Source organism: Salmo salar, chromosome 04 (genome assembly GCF_965601325.2).
Source record: "Salmo salar chromosome 04, fSalSal1, whole genome shotgun sequence".
In the NCBI taxonomy this organism is placed as follows: domain Eukaryota; kingdom Metazoa; phylum Chordata; class Actinopteri; order Salmoniformes; family Salmonidae; genus Salmo; species Salmo salar.
Window position 1 is genome coordinate 42089109 of NC_138294.1, and position 18706 is coordinate 42107814.

Consider the following 18706-nt stretch of genomic DNA (forward strand, 5'->3'; position numbering starts at 1 on the left):
CATGACCGAGAGGCACAGATTACTGTTCGATTTGGGAGGGCGCTCACTGCTTTTGCCCGTTCACATCACCGGCGATAGATCGGTGCCCTGCATATCAGTAGAATCAAATCCGCCCTATGTTACGTCTACCCCTGATTCCAGGTTGGCCAACGGTCCTCTACATTGTGCTCTGATCGTCCAATCAAAAGAAGCCGGATGTAGGATGTGCTTAACTCAGCGTTTTCATTGGCCAAGAAGACAAGCCAAGGCTTTGGATGGATTCATCAGCACATTGCACACGTGATATGTGCGCGCTGGTCCTGATTAGCTGATAAACAGCTGATGAACATGGCAAGGACACAGTTTAAAGGACAGACGAGAGGAAGGAATACTGAGTAGAAATAACCACAATGGAACATACAAACTATTTTTAGGGCGCGACCGATTGTTTATTATCGTCCCGCAGTAGTCTGTGACCTTGGGATTTTGACAGATTTAGCTTAGAACCGGCGATTTGGAATTCTACATATCCTTCATATACCGAATTTCATTTAGCTAAGGTCGAGCCCATTTAGCGATGGATTTTATATTGAGCGGGGCAGCTGCCTGCGGAGCTTGCCTGTTCACTAACCCGCTGGAGGTTGTCAAAACTCGGATGCAATTACAAGGCGAGCTCAAAAGCCGGGGGACCTACCAGATTTACTACCGCAACGTTTTCCACGCTTTTTACACTATCGGCAAAGTAGATGGACTCGCTGGTTTACAGAAAGGGTTGGTACCGGGACTTGTCTATCAGTTTTTCATGAATGGAGTGAGGCTTGGATCGTATTCAATAATTGAGTCATCTGGATACATCCACACGGACGGGAGGGTTAGTGCTGCTAAAACCACAGTAGCAGGGGCTGCCGCTGGAGTAGTGGGGGCAGTGATGGGAAGTCCCATCTACTTGGTGAGTATTGCGCATGCCCCGCATCATGGATTATCATTTGTGTGTTTACATTGATGGCTAGTGAGTGACCGTATACAGGCGCATTTGAACGTCTGCCCTGTAGTTTTTAATGCTGAAAACATCCCCCATATCAGCATGACGCTGTCAGTGGTGTAGCCTCCAGACCAGCGGTTCCAAACCTTTTTCCCTTCCGGCGTCCACCAAATCACCGTCAAAAGCTCTTGAGGACCACCACTCGCGGAGTCGCAGTCTTTTAGCTTGCTGGTCTAATTTGGTCAATTTTATGTAACAGATTAAAGGATTATTATTGTTTTTATATTATTATTATTATAATACACAATTTTAATTTGAAGTATTGTAAAATTGCTTATTACCATTAATACTCCCATCTGTTTAAAAAAAAAAGAGAGAATTAAGTAAAATAGTAAAAATGATTAAAATCGCGGACCACCTGCACCCACAGCGCTAGACTTGAGGACAGTTGGTGAGATGAGTGAAGGCTTGACATTCCTGTTTCCATCACTCAGGTGAAGACTCACATTCAGAGTCAGGCCACTTCCTCTATAGCTGTTGGACATCAGTATCAACATCAGGTAAAGTCTAGTCCTCCATCAATCAAATAAATCATGTTTGTCAAATGTTCATATGCATTGCAACTACTGTACTCGCCCCTTCCATCCATTTCTACATCTTACTCCTCCATCTGTCCTTATACCTTTCCATCTCTCACCCCTTCTACCACTCCATCCTTCCCTCTCTCTCAGGGGATGGTCCATGCTCTGGCAGCGATCCACAAGCAGCATGGTATCCTAGGCCTGTGGAGGGGCTCCAGTGCAGCTGTACCCAGGGTCAGCGTGGGGTCAGCTGCTCAACTCTACTCCTTCGCTGCCTCCAAGGAGCTTGTCGTTGACCTACAGGTTAGGACGGGTTGTTAAGATAATTCTCTTGGGACAGACTGTTAACATATCCTAAATTGAGTAGCTGTCCAGCAAGCAGGCAAGATTTGGTCCTGTGATGCCAAGATTTGTGTGGTAGTACACTCTAAAAATTAGGGGATCAACTGGCGTTCTTCTAAGATCCTCGAAGAACCCTTGAGGTTCTTGGCAATGAAAAACAGCCCCAAAAGGTTATTCGAAGAACGTCTTAGGAGGTGGGTTCATCGAGGAACCCCCATTGTTGCTGCAGTTCTTCGGGGGAACTTCGCAACTGAAAACGCTCGTGCCAAGTTTGAATGTGACAAAAGTTTAAAAAGGTAAGTTGGGTTGATGTTTGGCTCTGAATATGTATCGAAAAAGTTTATATAAAATACCAATGAATGACGAAGACAATTATGGTCTTCTGTGAATAGCTTCCTTAATGTTACTATACAGTGAGGGGGAAAAAGTATTCGATCCCCTGCTGATTTTGTACATTTGCCCACTGACAAAGAAATTCAGTCTATCATTTTTATGGTAGGTTTGTTTGAACAGTGAGACAGAATAACAACAAAAAAATCCAGAAAAACACATGTCAAAAAATGTTATAAAATGATTTTCATTTTAATGAGGGAAATAAGTATTTGACCCCTCTGCAAAACATGACTTAGTACTTGGTGGCAAAACCCTTGTTGGCAATCAGAGGTCAGACGTTTCTTGTAGTTGGCCACCAGGTTTGCACACATCTCAGGAGAGATTTTGTCCCACTCCTCTTTGTAGATCTTCTCCAAGTCATTAAGGTTTCGAGGCTGACGTTTAGCAACTTGAACCTTCAGCTCCCTCCACAGATTTTCTATGGGATTAAGGTCTGGCGACTGGCTAGGCCACTCCAGGACCTTAATGTGCTTCTTCTTGAGCCACTCCTTTGTTGCCTTGGCCTTGTGTTTTGGGTCATTGTCATGCTGGAATACCCAGCCACGACCCATTTTCAATGACCTGGCTGAGGGAAGGAGGTTCTCACCCAAGATTTGACAGTACATGGCCCCGTCCATCGTCCCTTTGATGCGGTGAAGTTGTCCTGTCCCCTTAGCAGAAAAACACCCCCAAAGCATAATGTTTCCACCTCCATGTTTGACGGTGGGGATGGTGTTCTTGGGGTCATAGGCAGCATTCCTCCTCCTCCAAACACGTTGAGTTGATGCCAAAGAGCTCCATTTGTTCTCATCTGACCACAACACTTTCACCCAGTTGTCCTCTGAATCATTCAGATGTTCATTGGCAAACTTCAGACGGGCATGTATATGTGCTTTCTTGAGCAGGCTGACCTTGCGGGCGCTGCAGGATTTCAGTCCTTCACGGCGTAGTGTGTTACCAATTGTTTTCTTGGTGACTATGGTCCCAGCTGCCTTGAGATCATTGACAAGATCCTCCCGTGTAGTTCTGGGCTGATTCCTCACCGTTCTCATGATCAATGCAATTCCACGAGGTGAGATCTTGCATGGAGCCCCAGGCCGAGGGAGATTGACAGTTCTTTTGTGTTTCTTCCATTTGCGAATTTTCGCACCAACTGTTGTCACCTTCTCACCAAGCTGCTTGGCGATGGTCTTGTAGCCCATTCCAGCCTTGTGTAGGTCTACAATATTGTCCCTGACATCCTTGGAGAGCTCTTTGGTCTTGGCCATGGTGGAGAGTTTGGAATCTGATTGCTTCTGTGGACAGGTGTCTTTTATACAGGTAACAAACTGAGATTAGGAGCACTCCCTTTAAGAGTGTGCTCCTAATCTCGGCTCGTTACCTGTATAAAAGACACCTGGGAGCCAGAAATCTTTCTGATTGAGAGGGGGTCAAATACTTATTTCCTTAATTAAAATGCAAATCAATTTATAACATTTTTGACGTGTTTTTTTGTTATTCTGTCTCACTGTTCAAATAAACCTACCATTTAAAATTATAGACTGATCCTTTCTTTGTCAGTGGGCAAACGTACAAAATCAGCAGGGATCAAATAATTTTTTCCCTCACTGTAGCTGTCACGCTAGTTAGCTATAGTTCAGAAGAATTAACTTGAATATTAGAAAGCCGGGTTTGACAGTTGGCGTTGTATGAGCTACTGTACCGTTAGGACATAGCTAACTGGGCAGGACTAGGCTTGTATTATTTCCTGAACTATATTCTGTCCAATATTGTATATCGTTTCCATAAAGCCAACATGGCTTTACACTCATTAACGTAAGTTTCCAATCTAGAGCAGTTCTAACTTTTTTTTTTTGTGAGCATGAACAACATAACATTAGCTTCGTTGACATAACATTGCTAGCTAGCCAACTAAGGATGTTGACTTGTCCAGACGAGATGTTACAATGAACTGAATCGGTCAATGGAGGGCTTCCTCTTTATATAGCCTGCTACAGCATGCAGTACTATTATGAACTCACAAGGGGATGGTAGCTTAGATGGTAGCTACAGATTGGATTCAAATGCATAATGTAATACAGTGACTAGCTCTTTTGTATAAATGCATGCCCTTCAGAATCCAAACACAGTATTGCCACGCAGCAAAATGTTGCGTATAATCTTTCAAGTCAGCCTGATAAAATATTGAACAATTTGTGTACAAAGATGGCTTGAAATTTGATATTAGGCCTGTATGGCAGTACTTTTACAGTATTGGCTAGTGCTTTCTCCAATATGTTCTTCTATTTTGCATTACATTTTATGTCGATGCCATTTCTTTCAATATTAATTTTATATATATATATATATATATATAACACACACAGTTGAAGTTTACATACACCTTAGCCAAATACATTTAAACTCAGTTTTTCACAATTCCTAACATTTAATCCTAGTAAAAATTCCCTGTTTTAGGTCAGTTAGGATCACCACTTATTTTAAGAATGTGAAATGTCAGAATAATGGTAGAGAATTATTTATTTCAGCTTTTATTTCTTTTATCACATTCCCAGTGGGTCAAAAGTTTACATGCACTCAATTAGTATTTGGTAGTATTGCCTTAAACAATTTAAACTTGGGTCAAATGTTTCTGGTAGCCTTCCACAAGCTTCCCAAAATAAGTTGGGTGATTTTTGGCCCATTCCACTTGACAGAGCTGGTGTAACTGAGTCAGGTTTGTAGGCCTCCTTGCTTGCACATGCTTTCTGAGTTCTGCCCACAAATTTGCTATGGGATTGAGGTCAGGGCTTTGTGATGGCCACTCTAATACCTTGACTTTGCTGTCCTTAAGCCATTTTGCCATAACTTTGGAAGTATGCTTGGGGTCATTGTACATTTGGAAGACCCATTTGCGACCAAGCTTTAACTTCCTGACTGACGTCTTGATGTTGCTTCAATATATCCACATAATTTTCTTTCCTCATGATGCCATCTATTTTTGAAGTGCACCAGTCCATCCTGCAGCAAAGCACCCCCACAACATGATGCTGCCACCCCTGTGCTTCACGGTTGGGATGGTGTTCTTCGGCTTGCAAGCTTCCCCCTTTTTCCTCCAAACATAACGATGGTCATTATGGCCAAATGGTTCTATTTTTGTTTAATCAGACCAGAGGACATTTCTCCAAAAAGTATCATCGTTGTCCCCATGTGCAGTTGCAAACTGTAGTCTGGCTTTTTTTTATGGCGGTTTTGAAGCAGTGGCTTCTTCTTGCTGAGCGGCCTTTCAGGTTATGTCGATATAGGACTCGTTTTACTGTGGATATACACTGCTCAAAAAATTAAAGGGAACACTTAAACAACACATCCTAGATCTGAAAGAAAGAAATAATCTTATTAAATACTTTTTTTTTTACATAGTTGAATGTGCTGACAACAAAATCACACAAATAATCAATGGAAATCCAATTTATCAACCCATGGAGGTCTGGATTTGGAGTCACACTCAAAATTAAAGTGGAAAACCACACTACAGGCTGATCCAACTTTGATGTAATGTCCTTAAAACAAGTCACAATGAGGCTCAGTAGTGTGTGTGTGGCCTCCACGTGCCTGTATGACCTCCCTACAACGCATGGGCATGCTCCTGATGAGGTGGCGGATGGTCTCCTGAGGGATCTCCTCCCAGACCTGGACTAAAGCATCCGCCAACTCCTGGACAGTCTGTGGTGCAACGTGGCATTGGTGGATGGAGCGAGACATGATGTGCTCAATTGGATTCAGGTCTGGGGAACGGGCGGGTCAGTCCATAGCATCAATGCCTTCCTCTTACAGGAACTGCTGACGCACTCCAGCCACATGAGGTCTAGCATTGTCTTGCATTAGGAGGAACCCAGGGCCAACCGCACCAGCATATGGTCTCACAAGGGGTCTGAGGATCTCATCTCGGTACCTAATGGCAGTCAGGCTACCTCTGGCGAGCACATGGAGGGCTGTGCGGCCCCCCAAAGAAATGCCACCCCACACCATGACTGACCAACCGCCAAACCGGTCATGCTGGAGGATGTTGCAGGCAGCAGAACGTTCTCCACGGCATCTCCAGACTCTGTCACGTGCTCACTGTGAACCTGCTTTCATCTGTGAAGAGCACAGGGTGCCAGTGGCGAATTTGCCAATCTTGGTGTTCTCTGGAAAATGCCAAACGTCCTGTACGGTGTTGGGCTGTAAGCACAACCCCCACCTGTGGACGTCGGGCCCTCATACCACCCTCATGGAGTCTGTTTCTGATTGTTTGAGCAGACACATGCACATTTGTGGCTTGCTGGAGGTCATTTTGCAAGGCTCTGGCAGTGCTTCTCCTGCTCCTCCTTGCACAAAGGCGGAGGTAGCGGTCCTGCTGCTGGGTTGTTGCCCTCCTACGGCCTCCTCCACGTCTCCTGATGTACTGGCCTGTCTCCTGGTAGCGCCTCCATGCTCTGGACAGTACGCTGACAGACACAGCAAACCTTCTTGCCACAGCTCGCATTGATGTGCCATCCTGGATGAGCTGCACTACCTGAGCCACTTGTGTGGGTTGTAGACTCCGTCTCATGCTACCACTAGAGTGAAAGCACCGCCAGCATTCAAAAGTGACCAAACATCAGCCAGGAAGCATAGGAACTGAGAAGTGGTCTGTGGTCCCCACCTGCAGAACCACTCCTTTATTGGGGGTGTCTTGCTAATTGCCTATAATTTCCACCTGTTGTCTATTCCATTTGCACAACAGCATGTGAAATGTATTGTCAATCAGTGTTGCTTCCTAAGTGGACAGTTTGATTTCACAGTGTGATTGACTTGGAGTTACATTGTGTTGTTTAAGTGTTCCCTTTATTTTTTTGAGCAGTGTAGATACTTTTGGACCTGTTTCCTCCAGCATCTTCACAAGGTCCTTTGCTGTTGTTCTGGGATTGATTTGCACTTTTCTCACAAAGTACGTTCATCTCTAGGAGACGGAAAGCGTCTCCTACCTGAGAGGTATGACGGCTGTGTGGTCCCATGGTGTATATACTTGCGTACTATTGTTTGTACAGATGAACGTGGTACCTTCAGGCGTTTGGAAATTGCTCCCAAGGATGAACCAGACTTGTGGAGGTCTACAATTTTTCTTCTGAGGTCTTGGCTGATGTCTTTTGATTTTTCCCATGATGTCAAGCAAAGAGGCACAGAGTTTGAAGGTAGGCCTTGAAATACATCCACACGTACACCTCCAATTGACTCAAATGATGTCATGGCTTTAGAAGCTTCTGATAGGCTAATTGACATCATTTTCTGGAATTTCCCAGCTGTTTAAAGGCTCAGTCAACTTAACGTATGTAAACTTCTGACCCACTGGAATTGTCATACAGTGAAATAATCTGTCTGTAAACAATTGTTGGAAAAATGACTTGTGTCATGCACAAAGTAGATGTCCTAACCGACTTGCCAAAACTATAGTTTAACAAGAAATGTGTGGAGTGGTTGAAAAACGAGTTTTAATGACTCCAACCTAAGTGTATGTAAACTTCCGACTTCAACTGTTCTTTGACACATTTTCTCTTCCTTTGAAATTCTTATAGAACAGAACATGGACACAATGCAATTGGGATCAAGAAGAAGGTAAGGATGTGTTGTAGGACAGCTGCATTTGAAGTGTACATTTAACCTACATAGCAGTCAAAACAAACTGAAATCTATTAGCATACACATGTGTGCAAATGATCTTCTCAAAAATGAATCAAATCCATGGAAAGAAAATTATCGGACTCCGTAAGGCTAGTGGCAAAATGATAGCAGAGTTAGAGGTGAGGCAGGGGTGAGGACATCATCCTGCTATTTCGACAGTCCCTGAAGGACAATACAGAAGAGGCACACGGGTATTTGCTCTTATTCCTTCCCTTTCTCTAATGTAGCCATACATTAAAAATAGGTATTTTGTAATAAGATTAGCTAATGTAGTAAGATCATTGCTTTACTAGGACTCGAGAACACAGCTCTTGCCCTACTTCTTCAATGAGGACCCGAGTGGCCTTTATGTCTGTGACGAGGTATGCCTATGCACAAATAATATTTTCTTCATAAACATAAGTGTGCATGCTTATAAAACACTACAGCTGAACATTTATGTTCTTTGATAATTGTATGCGTATTAATCTTTTCTTTCTTTTGTTGACACAGATTTCACCGCTCCCCACTCCTTTACTGCACATCAGCGGAAATCCATTTTACCATGAGAGTGAAATCGTGCTGGTCTTTGCTGGGACTTGAGGCTCTGCTAGGGCTGTATTTTTTTTTTTATTTTTTTTTATTTTTTTATATTTGTTTCAGTAGCATTTCCCAAAAATGTCAAAACACTTATGTTCTTACGTTACTGTGTTCTGGGAATGAGAGAAGTTGGGGGGAAGTTACAAGGGCTGGCCTTAAAGATGGCAAACTTCCTAACATAACTAAGTGGTTGTTGGACACACACTTAAGCAACAAAAAAAATCAGTATTTAGCATCAAGTCTACAATATTGTTAGTTTACCTATGATTCATTTTTAATGTGTTTATAGTAAAAAAATTGTAATGACAAACTCTATACAAAGTAAATGTATTATTATGGTCTGACATATCTGCAGAAATGTTGTAATTTTGTTATGTGTTTTGTAAATATTAATTCACATTTGCGGTGCCACTAAATAAACAATTATTTAAATCAATATTGTCTATTATTAAAATATTGTACGCTGAGTTAAAATAAACCCCAAAGGTTCTTTGAGGAACCATTATAAGGGTTTTTTCAAAGAATTTATTCAGTTTCAATTTGAAGATCCCCTAAAGGATACTCCAGGAACCTTTACCGTTTAGAGTGCAGGAGAAATGCAGGCACACAGTCTACAGGTTCAAAAGAAGAGCAAAGACAACTAGCTGTTTGTGTCAGGGATGAAGAGGGAATCTATCAGGGAACCGGAGGGGTGAAAGGACCAATATTTAATTGTTGCCTGTGTAACCGGTGTGAAATGCCTCGCTAGTTAGCGGGGTATGCGATAATGGTATTTCAATCGGTGACGTCACTTGCTCTGAGACCTTGAAGTAGTTGTTTCACTTGCTCTGCAAGGGCCGCTGCTTTTGTGGAGCGATGTGTAACGATGCTTCATGGGATGTTGATGTGTGTAGAGGGTCCCTGGTTTGAGGAGAGGGACAGAAGAAACACTGTTACACCTGTTAAATCTAATTTAAGAGCGATAAGTAGGCATGAACCAATATCTTTGTCTCTGTTGGCCTATTCCATCATTAGGCCTATGCCCCATGAATGTTGGTAGTTTTTGTTGACAATACAAACTCCACACCAAAGTCAATTTATAACACAGATGTTAGTTGTTTTATATCATAGAGGACAGAGGTATTTGGGCAGTTCCATGATAACGGAATTACTCAGAATTTTCACTTTAAAATGTATGCCAAACAAAAACCATTGATTTCAACTTGTAGCAAACCATACAAGGACTACGTTGAAAAATGTACACAGAAAATGTCACAAAAACACATTTACTGGAAGAACTGTGCAGATGCAAAGATTGGTGACAGAATTACAGTAAAATCTCTTTTGCGACCACGTTTTCCGAAAACTCGTTACACTCGTACCCGTATGCGGGTTGAAAATGACAGATTTTCCCACTGATAAGCGCCTAGACTGGAACGCAGTGGCTGTACAGTAACACGCTATAAATGATGTCAGAGCTCCGGTCTCCGCTTCACAGCGCAGTATGGGTTTTGAATGACAGCCTTTCGGAATTTGAGCACCGCACGCAACAAGAAGTTGCCCCCATCCCTCCCACTAAATTAGGACACTTTTTTTGTTGTCTGAGTGAGCGAAATGCTGAAAATTAAGAGGACTGTATGTATTTTGAAAGATGAGACGTTGAGGATTATAATACATGTCATACAAGCAAGCCAAACAGCTGTGAGGCCAAATGTGTGCTTCACATATCCATATCATAAAACTCAGGTCCTAAAAAAAGCTACTTATAGTTAATTACTCTTCTTTGTGTCATAAAAATGCATAGAAATTACTTAGGAACTGTGCACACTTTGTGTGTGTGGTCACCTGGAGATACTAGTTAGTCCCAGGTTATTTTTTTATCATGTTACTGAATATATCCAGAGTATTTTCTGATTTCATTATCAACAAATGTGGTGAAAAGTACAGTGAATCTAAAATGCACATAAAATCAACAGTGTAATGTTTGGATTCAGAATTACAGTGCATTCGGAAAGTATTCAGACCTCATTACTTTTCCACATTTTTGTTACGTTACAGCCTTATTCTAAAATGGATTAAATAGATTTCCCCCCCTACACACAGTAATGACAAAGCAAAAACAGGTCTTTAGAGATTTTAGCAAATTTATTACAAATAAAAAAAACAGAAATATCACATTTACATAAGAATTCAGACCCTTAACTCAGTACTTTGTTGAAGCACCTTTGGCAGCGATTACAGCATCGAGTCTTCTTGGGTATGCTTGAAGAATTCTAAAAAGACTAATGTACAAATGTTGTACAATCCAGGTGTGCAAAGCTCTTAGACTTACCCAGAAAGACTCACAGCTGTAATCACTGCCAAAGATGATTCTAACATGTATTGACTCAGGGGTGTGAATACTTGTGTAAATGAGATTTCTGTATTTCATTTTCAATAAATTTGATTACATTTCTAAAAACATGTTTTCACTTTGTCATTCTGGGGTATTTCCTTTAAGGTGCTCGAAAGCTTTTTACTGTCATTCTTCATATATGTTATATTTGTTTCATAGTACGGTTTCTTGATTTTTTGTTTAGTTTAGTCACATGATTTCTCGATTTACAGTACATTTCATGATTAGCTGTCCAGCCAGACTTATTTGCCATTCCTTTTGCCTCATCTCTCTCAACCATAACATTTTTTAATTCCTCATCAATCCATGGGGATTTAACAGTTTTTACAGTATGTACTGTATATATGCCCTAGTTTCAAAAAATTTTGGCCTCTTAGCTTTCATTTGAAACCTATGAACTTCACATGTTGGTGCTCATGGGTTCTTTTAGATGGAAATTTGTCATTTCCCATTGTGCCCATTTGTAAATGCTGTACTTAATGTACTACAACCGTATGGTTACCACAGCAGTGCTCTGTATTTGGTAGGGTGTTCTCTGTTCATTTTGGGACATTTGACACCATTTATAATATTTCACCAGTTACATGGTGTTTATGTAACTCTGTTTGGTGGGGAAGAAATGACTAGCTATGTCATTATTCAGCTCCATCTAAACTAAATTGTTAACAGAAGTTTAATGTTACAGAAGAACACTGCATCGATCTAATTTGTTTATTATTTTAGTCATATCAAATGATCTGCTATGTTAACAGCTGGATACCGGCTGTCTGACTATTAAGGAATGGTTCCATAGACTAAAAGGCACTTACAGTAGAGATTTTCCAGTGTCTGGGACACATCCTATAAGTTATTTTCGGGAAACCAGCTCTAAGCATACTTCACTAAGTTACCCTTTTCTCTCTCCCCCCGCCAGGTGTTCCCAGAGGGCAGCTGGCTGGTGGCTCTGTGTGCAGGGATGATCAGCAGTGTGGTGGTGGTGGCAGCCATGACACCCTTTGACGTGGTCAGCACACGGCTCTACAACCAACCTGTGGATCATACAGGCAAGGTCAGTGGTTTACTTTACATGGTCCTTCCTGTGTGGCTCAGTTGGTAAGAGCATGACGCTAGCAACACCAAGGTCCTGGGTTCTATTCCCGCAGTGATCACATGCACATACTAAAAATGTATGCTTTCACTGTGCTGCCAAGTGGCTCTGAAAAAAGTGTGTGTTGAGCAAAATATGAAGATTAACATTCCTGCAGGTCTAGAGTATTGGTAAAAGGGACCCAAGTGACCCACATAATGTAATTGTACTACTTTCTAACATGGCTCTGAAAACTGACTGGATATACTCTAATTTCCAGGGAGAGCTCTATAAAGGTTTTGGGGACTGCTTCTCGAAGACACTGAAGATGGAGGGTGTGACAGGGCTCTACAAAGGCCTGGGTGCATCCTACTTCCGTCTGGGGCCACACACCATCCTGTCTCTACTGTTCTGGGACGAACTGAGGAAGCTCTGGCAGCAGCACAGATAGTAGCCGGCAGGCAGGGCAAGCTCTACTCTGCCAGCAACACAGATAGTATCAGGAAAGGGAGACCCTGGCCGTGTTCCAGGCCATCTGCAAAGCAGTTGCGCTGCATAAATTAACCCAATGATTGCCACATCATCTACATTGCGGTCGGGCATCAGAATTATACTTGTTTTGTATGTTTTTTTTTGTATCTTTTTCTCAAACAATAACAACCATACATAAACAAAAGACAAACAGACACATTTCATCAAACATAAATGGCATCACACCTACTCAGGCCCACGTGTTCCCACCGCAAACATACGCATCACGTATGTCTCAACCACACTCTCCTTCATCCCCTGGAACATTCCAGTGCTTGTAGCACTCTGCCATATGGCCTCAAATTGCACTCTTCTATTTTTATCCGTAGCCCACACCTTTTGAATATTTACATAATACATTTGATTCATCCACTGTCATAGTGATGGAGGATAATTTGATTTCCAGTTTTTGAGGAGAAGTTTTTTTCAAAATCATTGACGAGAAAACTATGGTTCACCCGATTTGAGTATCTCACCGCACCCTAATATGCCACGTCTTGAAATATGCAGATAGACAAATTAAAAGTAAACTTACATTGTAAAACTTCTCACAGCCAACTGTCTAACTCCGCCCATAACTTTTGGACTTAGCACTCCCAGAAGGCATGGATTATTAAATCCATGTTAGTTTTACACTTGAGACATGACTCTGCTGTTGTGCTGTAGAATCTGGGAATTTTGTCTCTTGTATAATAAATTCTATAAATTAGTTTATACTGGATTAAGCGTACATTTTCGTTAACTGTAATTTTGTTAGCCATGTTCCAACACTCCATATTGTGCCAGGCATCAGAATTCAATGCGGTTACTGACATCCAGGAGTTGGGATGTGGTGCGTGACTGCAATCTAGGTGGCCCTGAACATGGATGCAGTCAGGTATAAAGATAAAGACTCATTAAGCCACAGGTCAGTTCACAGGTTAATTGATCCTTCATTTAATGAGTTTGTAGCCTGATCCCAGATCTGTTTGTTCAGTCTTGCCAACTCCTATGGTCATTGACTATACAGCGTAAACAGATCTGGGACCAGGCTTATGCATTTGGTCTTGAGATATAGGTAAATAGCGGAGGAGTTTACTTCTGTGTGTAAACTTTTTTTTTTAAAGTAGAGCAAAGGTCTTTGTTCTACACTCCAATAAGAATCTAATTCAAACTGGTTTCTGATCTTGGAAGCACAGTGAGGTAACAATAGGCTGCTGTGGTTGCTGACACGTTGTGGTATGCAGCAGAATAGTTTATCCATCCAATAAGAATAGGAAGATGTTTCTGAGTCAGAATAATTCCTCATTCTTCTGCAGAATGTTCACCACAAGCTTGTACTAATGATAACGTCCTTACCTCATCAAGTTACTGACTGCTGTGAATTTATGTAGCTTGAGTACTAGGAAAACTCTACTACACAATTTAATCTACAGAGAATTAGAACATCTACAGATTAGGCAAGACTTCTTCAAAGGTACATGAACAATCTCAGCACAGTATTAATATAGAAAGCTTCGAGCTTCAGAGTAGATTTAATGATTTACAAACCCATCGCAACAATTGTTTTCACACATTTAATATAAATTTACAGCAGAAATTAGACATGAGTTTATTTTTATAAAGTATAGTGGGATTTGTTCATACCGCTTGCCTTACTGTAAAATTGCTCTCTGGATGTATAGCTTACTGCTACTATTGATTCTAAGGTTGACTAATATTGTACATTGGGTCTGCTTACTTGACACAGCTGGGTTATTTAATTGCTGTACATCCATTACAGACATTTTGATTCATTTTGATCTCTCTAATGAATGTATTAATTCATGTTTAGATTCTTGTGTAGATCCAATCTCTGAAGGATATTTATTTACTAACATGTGATTCTGATTGGTTTGTTACACAGCCATATGCAGTGCCATGTAATGTAATTTTGTAGGATGCAAAACAGCCCCCCTCCAAAAAAAATACAAAAATAATAATACTTGTAATTGCTGTCAAATGGAAATGAATATTTCCTTTTCAAGGGTAGCAGATAAACATGGGTTGTTTTCCATTGCCAAGGAGATGACAAGTGAAGGAAATGGCAAAGTGAAAAGGTTGCAACTTCACTGATTTTCAGTTTATAGTGAATGCTCAGACTTCGGATTAAAATTGAACAAAAATAGTAACGCAACATGCAACAATTTCAAAGATTTGACTGAGTTACAGGTCATATAAGGAAATCAGTCAATTTAAATACATTCATTAGGCCCTAATCTATGGATTTCACATGACTGGAACTACAGATAGAAAAGGTAGGGGCGTGGGTCAGAAAACCAGTCAGTATCTGGTGTGACTACCATTTGCCCCATGCAGAGCGACACATCTCCTTCACATAGAGTTGATCAGGCTGTTGATTGTGGCCTGTGGAATTTTGTTCCACCACTCTTCAATGGCTGTGCGAACTTGCAGGATATTGGCGGAAACTGGAACATGCTGTCGTACACATCGATCCAGAGCATCCCAAACATGCGCAATGGGTGACATGTTTGGTGAGTATGCAGGCAATGGAAGAACTGTGACATTTTCAGCTTCCAGGAATTGTGTACAGATCCTTGTGACACGGGGCAGTGCATTATCATGCTAAAACATGAGGTGACGGAGGTGGATGAATGGCATGACAATGGGTCTCAGGATCTCGTCACGGTATCTCTGTGAATTCAAATTGCCATCGATAAAATGCAATTGTGTTTGTTGTACGTAGCTTATGCCTGCCCATAATGTAACCCCACCGCCACCATGGGCACCCTGTTCACAACATTGACATCAGCAAACTGCTCGCCAACATGACTCTATACACGCGGTCTGACATCTGCCCGGTAGAGTTGAAACCGGGATTCATCCGTCAAGAGCCCACTTCTCCAGCGGCCCACTGAAGTCAGTTACAACGCCGAACTGCAGTCAGGTCAAGACCCTGGGGAGGACGACGTATGCAGCATGCACAAACTGAGTTTGTGCAGAAATTCTTTGGTTGCGCAAACCCAGTTTCATCAGCTGTCTGGGTGACTTGTCTCAGACCATCCCGCAGAAGCTGGATGTGGAGGTCCTGGGTTGGCGTGGCGAGGCCGGTTGGACGTACTGTAAAATTCTCTAAAACTACATTAGAGGCAGCTTATGGTAGAGAAATTAACAGTCAGTTCTCTGGCAACTGCTCTGGTGGACATTCCTGCAGTCAGCGTGCCAATTGCACACTCCCTCAAAACTAGAGACAATCTGTGCCAGTGTTGTGTGACAAAACTGCACATTTTAGAATGGCCTTTTGTCCCCAGCACAAGGTGCAGCTGTGTAATGCTAATGCTGTTTAATCAGCTTCTTGATATGCCACACCTGTCAGGTGGATGGATTATCTTGGCATAGGAGAAATGCTCACTAACGGGGTTGTAAACAAATTTGTGCACAAAATTTGAGAGATAAGATTGTGCATATGGAACGTTAATGGGATCTTTTATTTCAGCTCATGAAACATGGGACCAACACTTTACATGTTGCGTTTATATTTTTGTTCAGTATAATATCAGCATAAGCTAAGTTCATACAATTTAAGTAAACACAAATGATACCATGAGAAGACAACCAAAACCAAAGCGCAATCTTGAGTGGTTTTTACTGTGACCAGTGACTTGCATATTACATTATGTCCGTCTGAGAGTACAAAAAGATTGGAGATGAGTGTAATGGCAATGTCTGTTGAAGCGGTGTGGCGGGCTGGACCTGAAGCCCTCTTCTATCCAAACACGCCTGGGTCGTGTAGTCTGAGAGACTGCAGTAAACGCTGGAAGTCCTGTAGCGTCCATGGATCCATGTCCTCCTGCTGCTCTCCTCCCATCCCCACTGCACTGCTGCTGCCAGGGCTGGGAGGCCAGAGAGGAGAGGGGGACGGGAGAGGTTAGGGAAAAGGAGTAGCGCTTAACAGGCAGCTTAGGAAAACGTGGTAATACCATGGCAATAGCATCTGTAACAAGTTATAGTAGTTACAATGAAAACATTGATACCCTGTTTTCAGTTTCATTTATATTAATATAAAGTAGTACCTTTAGCCTAGATTATGCTCTACCTATGCTTTATCCATATATGACAAAAATAAAATAAAAAAATATATATATATTTAACGTCTTCTATTTCACAAAACACCAGGGATAGACAGGAGTCCCCTATGGGCACTGTTCAAAAGTAGTGCACTATATAGGGAATACGGTGCCACTTGGGACAAACACCCTGTATAACCTCACCTTATGCTGAGGGGGTCGTTGAAGGTCACCAGAACATCCGTAGAGAACTGTGGTAGTCGGAACAGGCCAAGGTGAATGGTCACTGTATTTTTGGCCTGGAGGAAGGAACGCAACAAAATAAGATACAATTCTAAAGGATCCAGAGCTGGAACAGTTCAAATAGAGTTTACCAACAGTTGAGGTGAATGCCATAAACCTCCACATGGTTTCAGACTATATAACCGCAATTGACATGACCCTTCTGACTGTGACAAGGAAAAGACTAGCACTTGTGCATTTCCTGAAAAGACTAGGCTATAAATCCTCTTGAGCATAGGACACATGACTACCAAGGTGAATGGGAATTACTGTTTGTGCAAAGGGTTGTGAATTGACACGTGAGGCTGCAGGTGAGATTGTCAGAGGTCACAGTGCACTTACTTTCCCTTTCAGAAAAACAAGGTTACGATTTTACTAAGAATAAATATATTTTCAAAACTAAGAAAGAAACAGACAGACGTACTTCCTCATTGAACTTGGACACACACTGTGTTCCAGTGAGCAGAAAGGCAGAGCTGCACTCCTCCAGGGAGAGGTCTGACTTGGGCAAGGCCACCACAGTCCTGACCTCTGATGTCCCTGGGGCCGATGCCTTGTTGCTCCCTGCTACATCCTCAAAGTGGTACCTAAAGGTCAAAGGTTACGTTAAGAAAGGGGAGGCTGAGCAGTGAGCACTTCCTATTGCAATGCTTGACTTGGACTGAAATATGTGCTGGCATTGTTCATACATAGGTGGAGGAACGCTACAATACTTTTGAGCTAAAATCTATAAAGACGTGCAGGAACTCAAAACCTAGAAAATTTGAGGTGCCAGTACTCAGTTCCTGTGAGCTCCTGCCCAAGTCAATCACTGCAAAAACACACAGGATTCATCCTAAATAGCACTCTTCTACATATAGTGCACAACTTTTGACCACAGCCCTATGAACCTTGGTCAAAAGTAGTGTGCACTATAAAGAGAATAGGGTCCCATTTGGGATGCACTCGCACCACAATTTTGGTGCATACCTGGCAGCGTCTTCATTCTGGACATGGTTTTGTAACTCTAGTAGTTCAACGATGATGCTCTGGTCACTGTGGTCGTGGGCAAAAACCTCCTGGTTGTCTGGAATCTCCCTCAATTCACTGCTCATATACAAGGAGGGTGGGGGGGGGGGGGGTAAATGTGCTCTTGAGACAGTTCAGCTTTCCCTCTGCAGCTGACAGTGTTGACCATAGAAATGTGTTGATCATGATATTTAGTCTCACCTGATGTCTTTGGCACTGTGAGGGATGGTGGCTGACAGGGCTCCTCCAAATAGAGGACGACCCACTGTGGCGTTCTGCATTCTGGAGGAACTAGGGGAAATTAAATAGACAGGGCGCTAAATTAGAGAGAGACTTGTGGGGCGGGCTCATTAGGGAGTTATCAGCATTCTTATTTAGCTCTTCAAAACCCTTATCTGTAGGGTTTTCAGCGGTTAGCTTCGCTTACGGTTGCCTGCTTGTGAACTACAATTCCCGAGGCTGTGTTTTACGAAACGTCAATAATTATTGCTCGTGAAGCAGTTTTTGAAACATATGCTGATATTCCCCTTATCTTTCATATCAGCGAGAAATAATCTTTCGAATAAAAAATATGCACTTACTGCAGCAGTGTTGCACAGATCCATATGCTGTGTTAGCACTTGATCATGACTCTCAGTTCCATTACACTTAAGTCATTGATACATCCATTATTTAGGTACCCGCTATTCAATCACAACATCAGCGAATAAACCACTGGTATTCATTTTTACAGTTAATCAAAACTTGTATCAACCTACCTTTGTTTTTGTAAGCACTTAAGACAACACAAAAACACAACACGAAGGGCTACAAAGCTGCCATTTTTATTGGCGGAAGTAAATACTGAAAACAGAGACGTACAAGCAGAAAAAATCGGTCCCCGCG

At 42.0% G+C, this 18706-nt stretch overlaps 2 protein-coding genes and 1 long non-coding RNA gene across 4 annotated transcripts; 2 read left to right on the forward strand and 1 right to left on the reverse strand.

Moving 5' to 3' along the window:
* Positions 1 to 263: 263 nt before the first annotated feature.
* slc25a35 (solute carrier family 25 member 35) lies at positions 264 to 14455 on the forward strand. Its single transcript, XM_014195892.3, has 5 exons — positions 264 to 928; positions 1456 to 1521; positions 1693 to 1845; positions 11802 to 11936; positions 12235 to 14455. The coding sequence occupies exons 1-5, from the start codon at positions 557 to 559 to the stop codon at positions 12403 to 12405; spliced, it is 897 nt and encodes a 298-aa protein (XP_014051367.1). The 5' UTR covers positions 264 to 556; the 3' UTR covers positions 12406 to 14455.
* On the forward strand, positions 7876 to 8950 carry LOC123742446 (uncharacterized). The gene is made up of 2 exons (XR_006769605.2): positions 7876 to 8297; positions 8428 to 8950. It is a non-coding gene; the product is annotated as an uncharacterized LOC123742446 (long non-coding RNA).
* A 1478-nt stretch (positions 14456 to 15933) lies between the features above and the next one.
* On the reverse strand, positions 15934 to 18702 carry rangrf (RAN guanine nucleotide release factor). 2 transcript variants are annotated; one of them, XM_014195894.3, is made up of 7 exons: positions 18580 to 18627; positions 18403 to 18468; positions 18023 to 18112; positions 17783 to 17899; positions 17238 to 17400; positions 16736 to 16830; positions 15934 to 16357 (listed from the first exon to the last, which is right to left on the reverse strand). In XM_014195894.3, exons 3-7 carry the CDS (start codon positions 18100 to 18102, stop codon positions 16231 to 16233), a joined length of 582 nt encoding a protein of 193 aa, XP_014051369.1. In that variant the 5' UTR covers positions 18103 to 18112; positions 18403 to 18468; positions 18580 to 18627; the 3' UTR covers positions 15934 to 16230. The 2 variants fall into 2 exon arrangements, with proteins under 2 accessions (XP_014051369.1, XP_014051368.1); XM_014195893.3 differs by lacking the exon at positions 18403 to 18468 and having other exon boundaries at positions 18580 to 18702.
* Between the last annotated feature and the right edge of the window lie 4 nt (positions 18703 to 18706).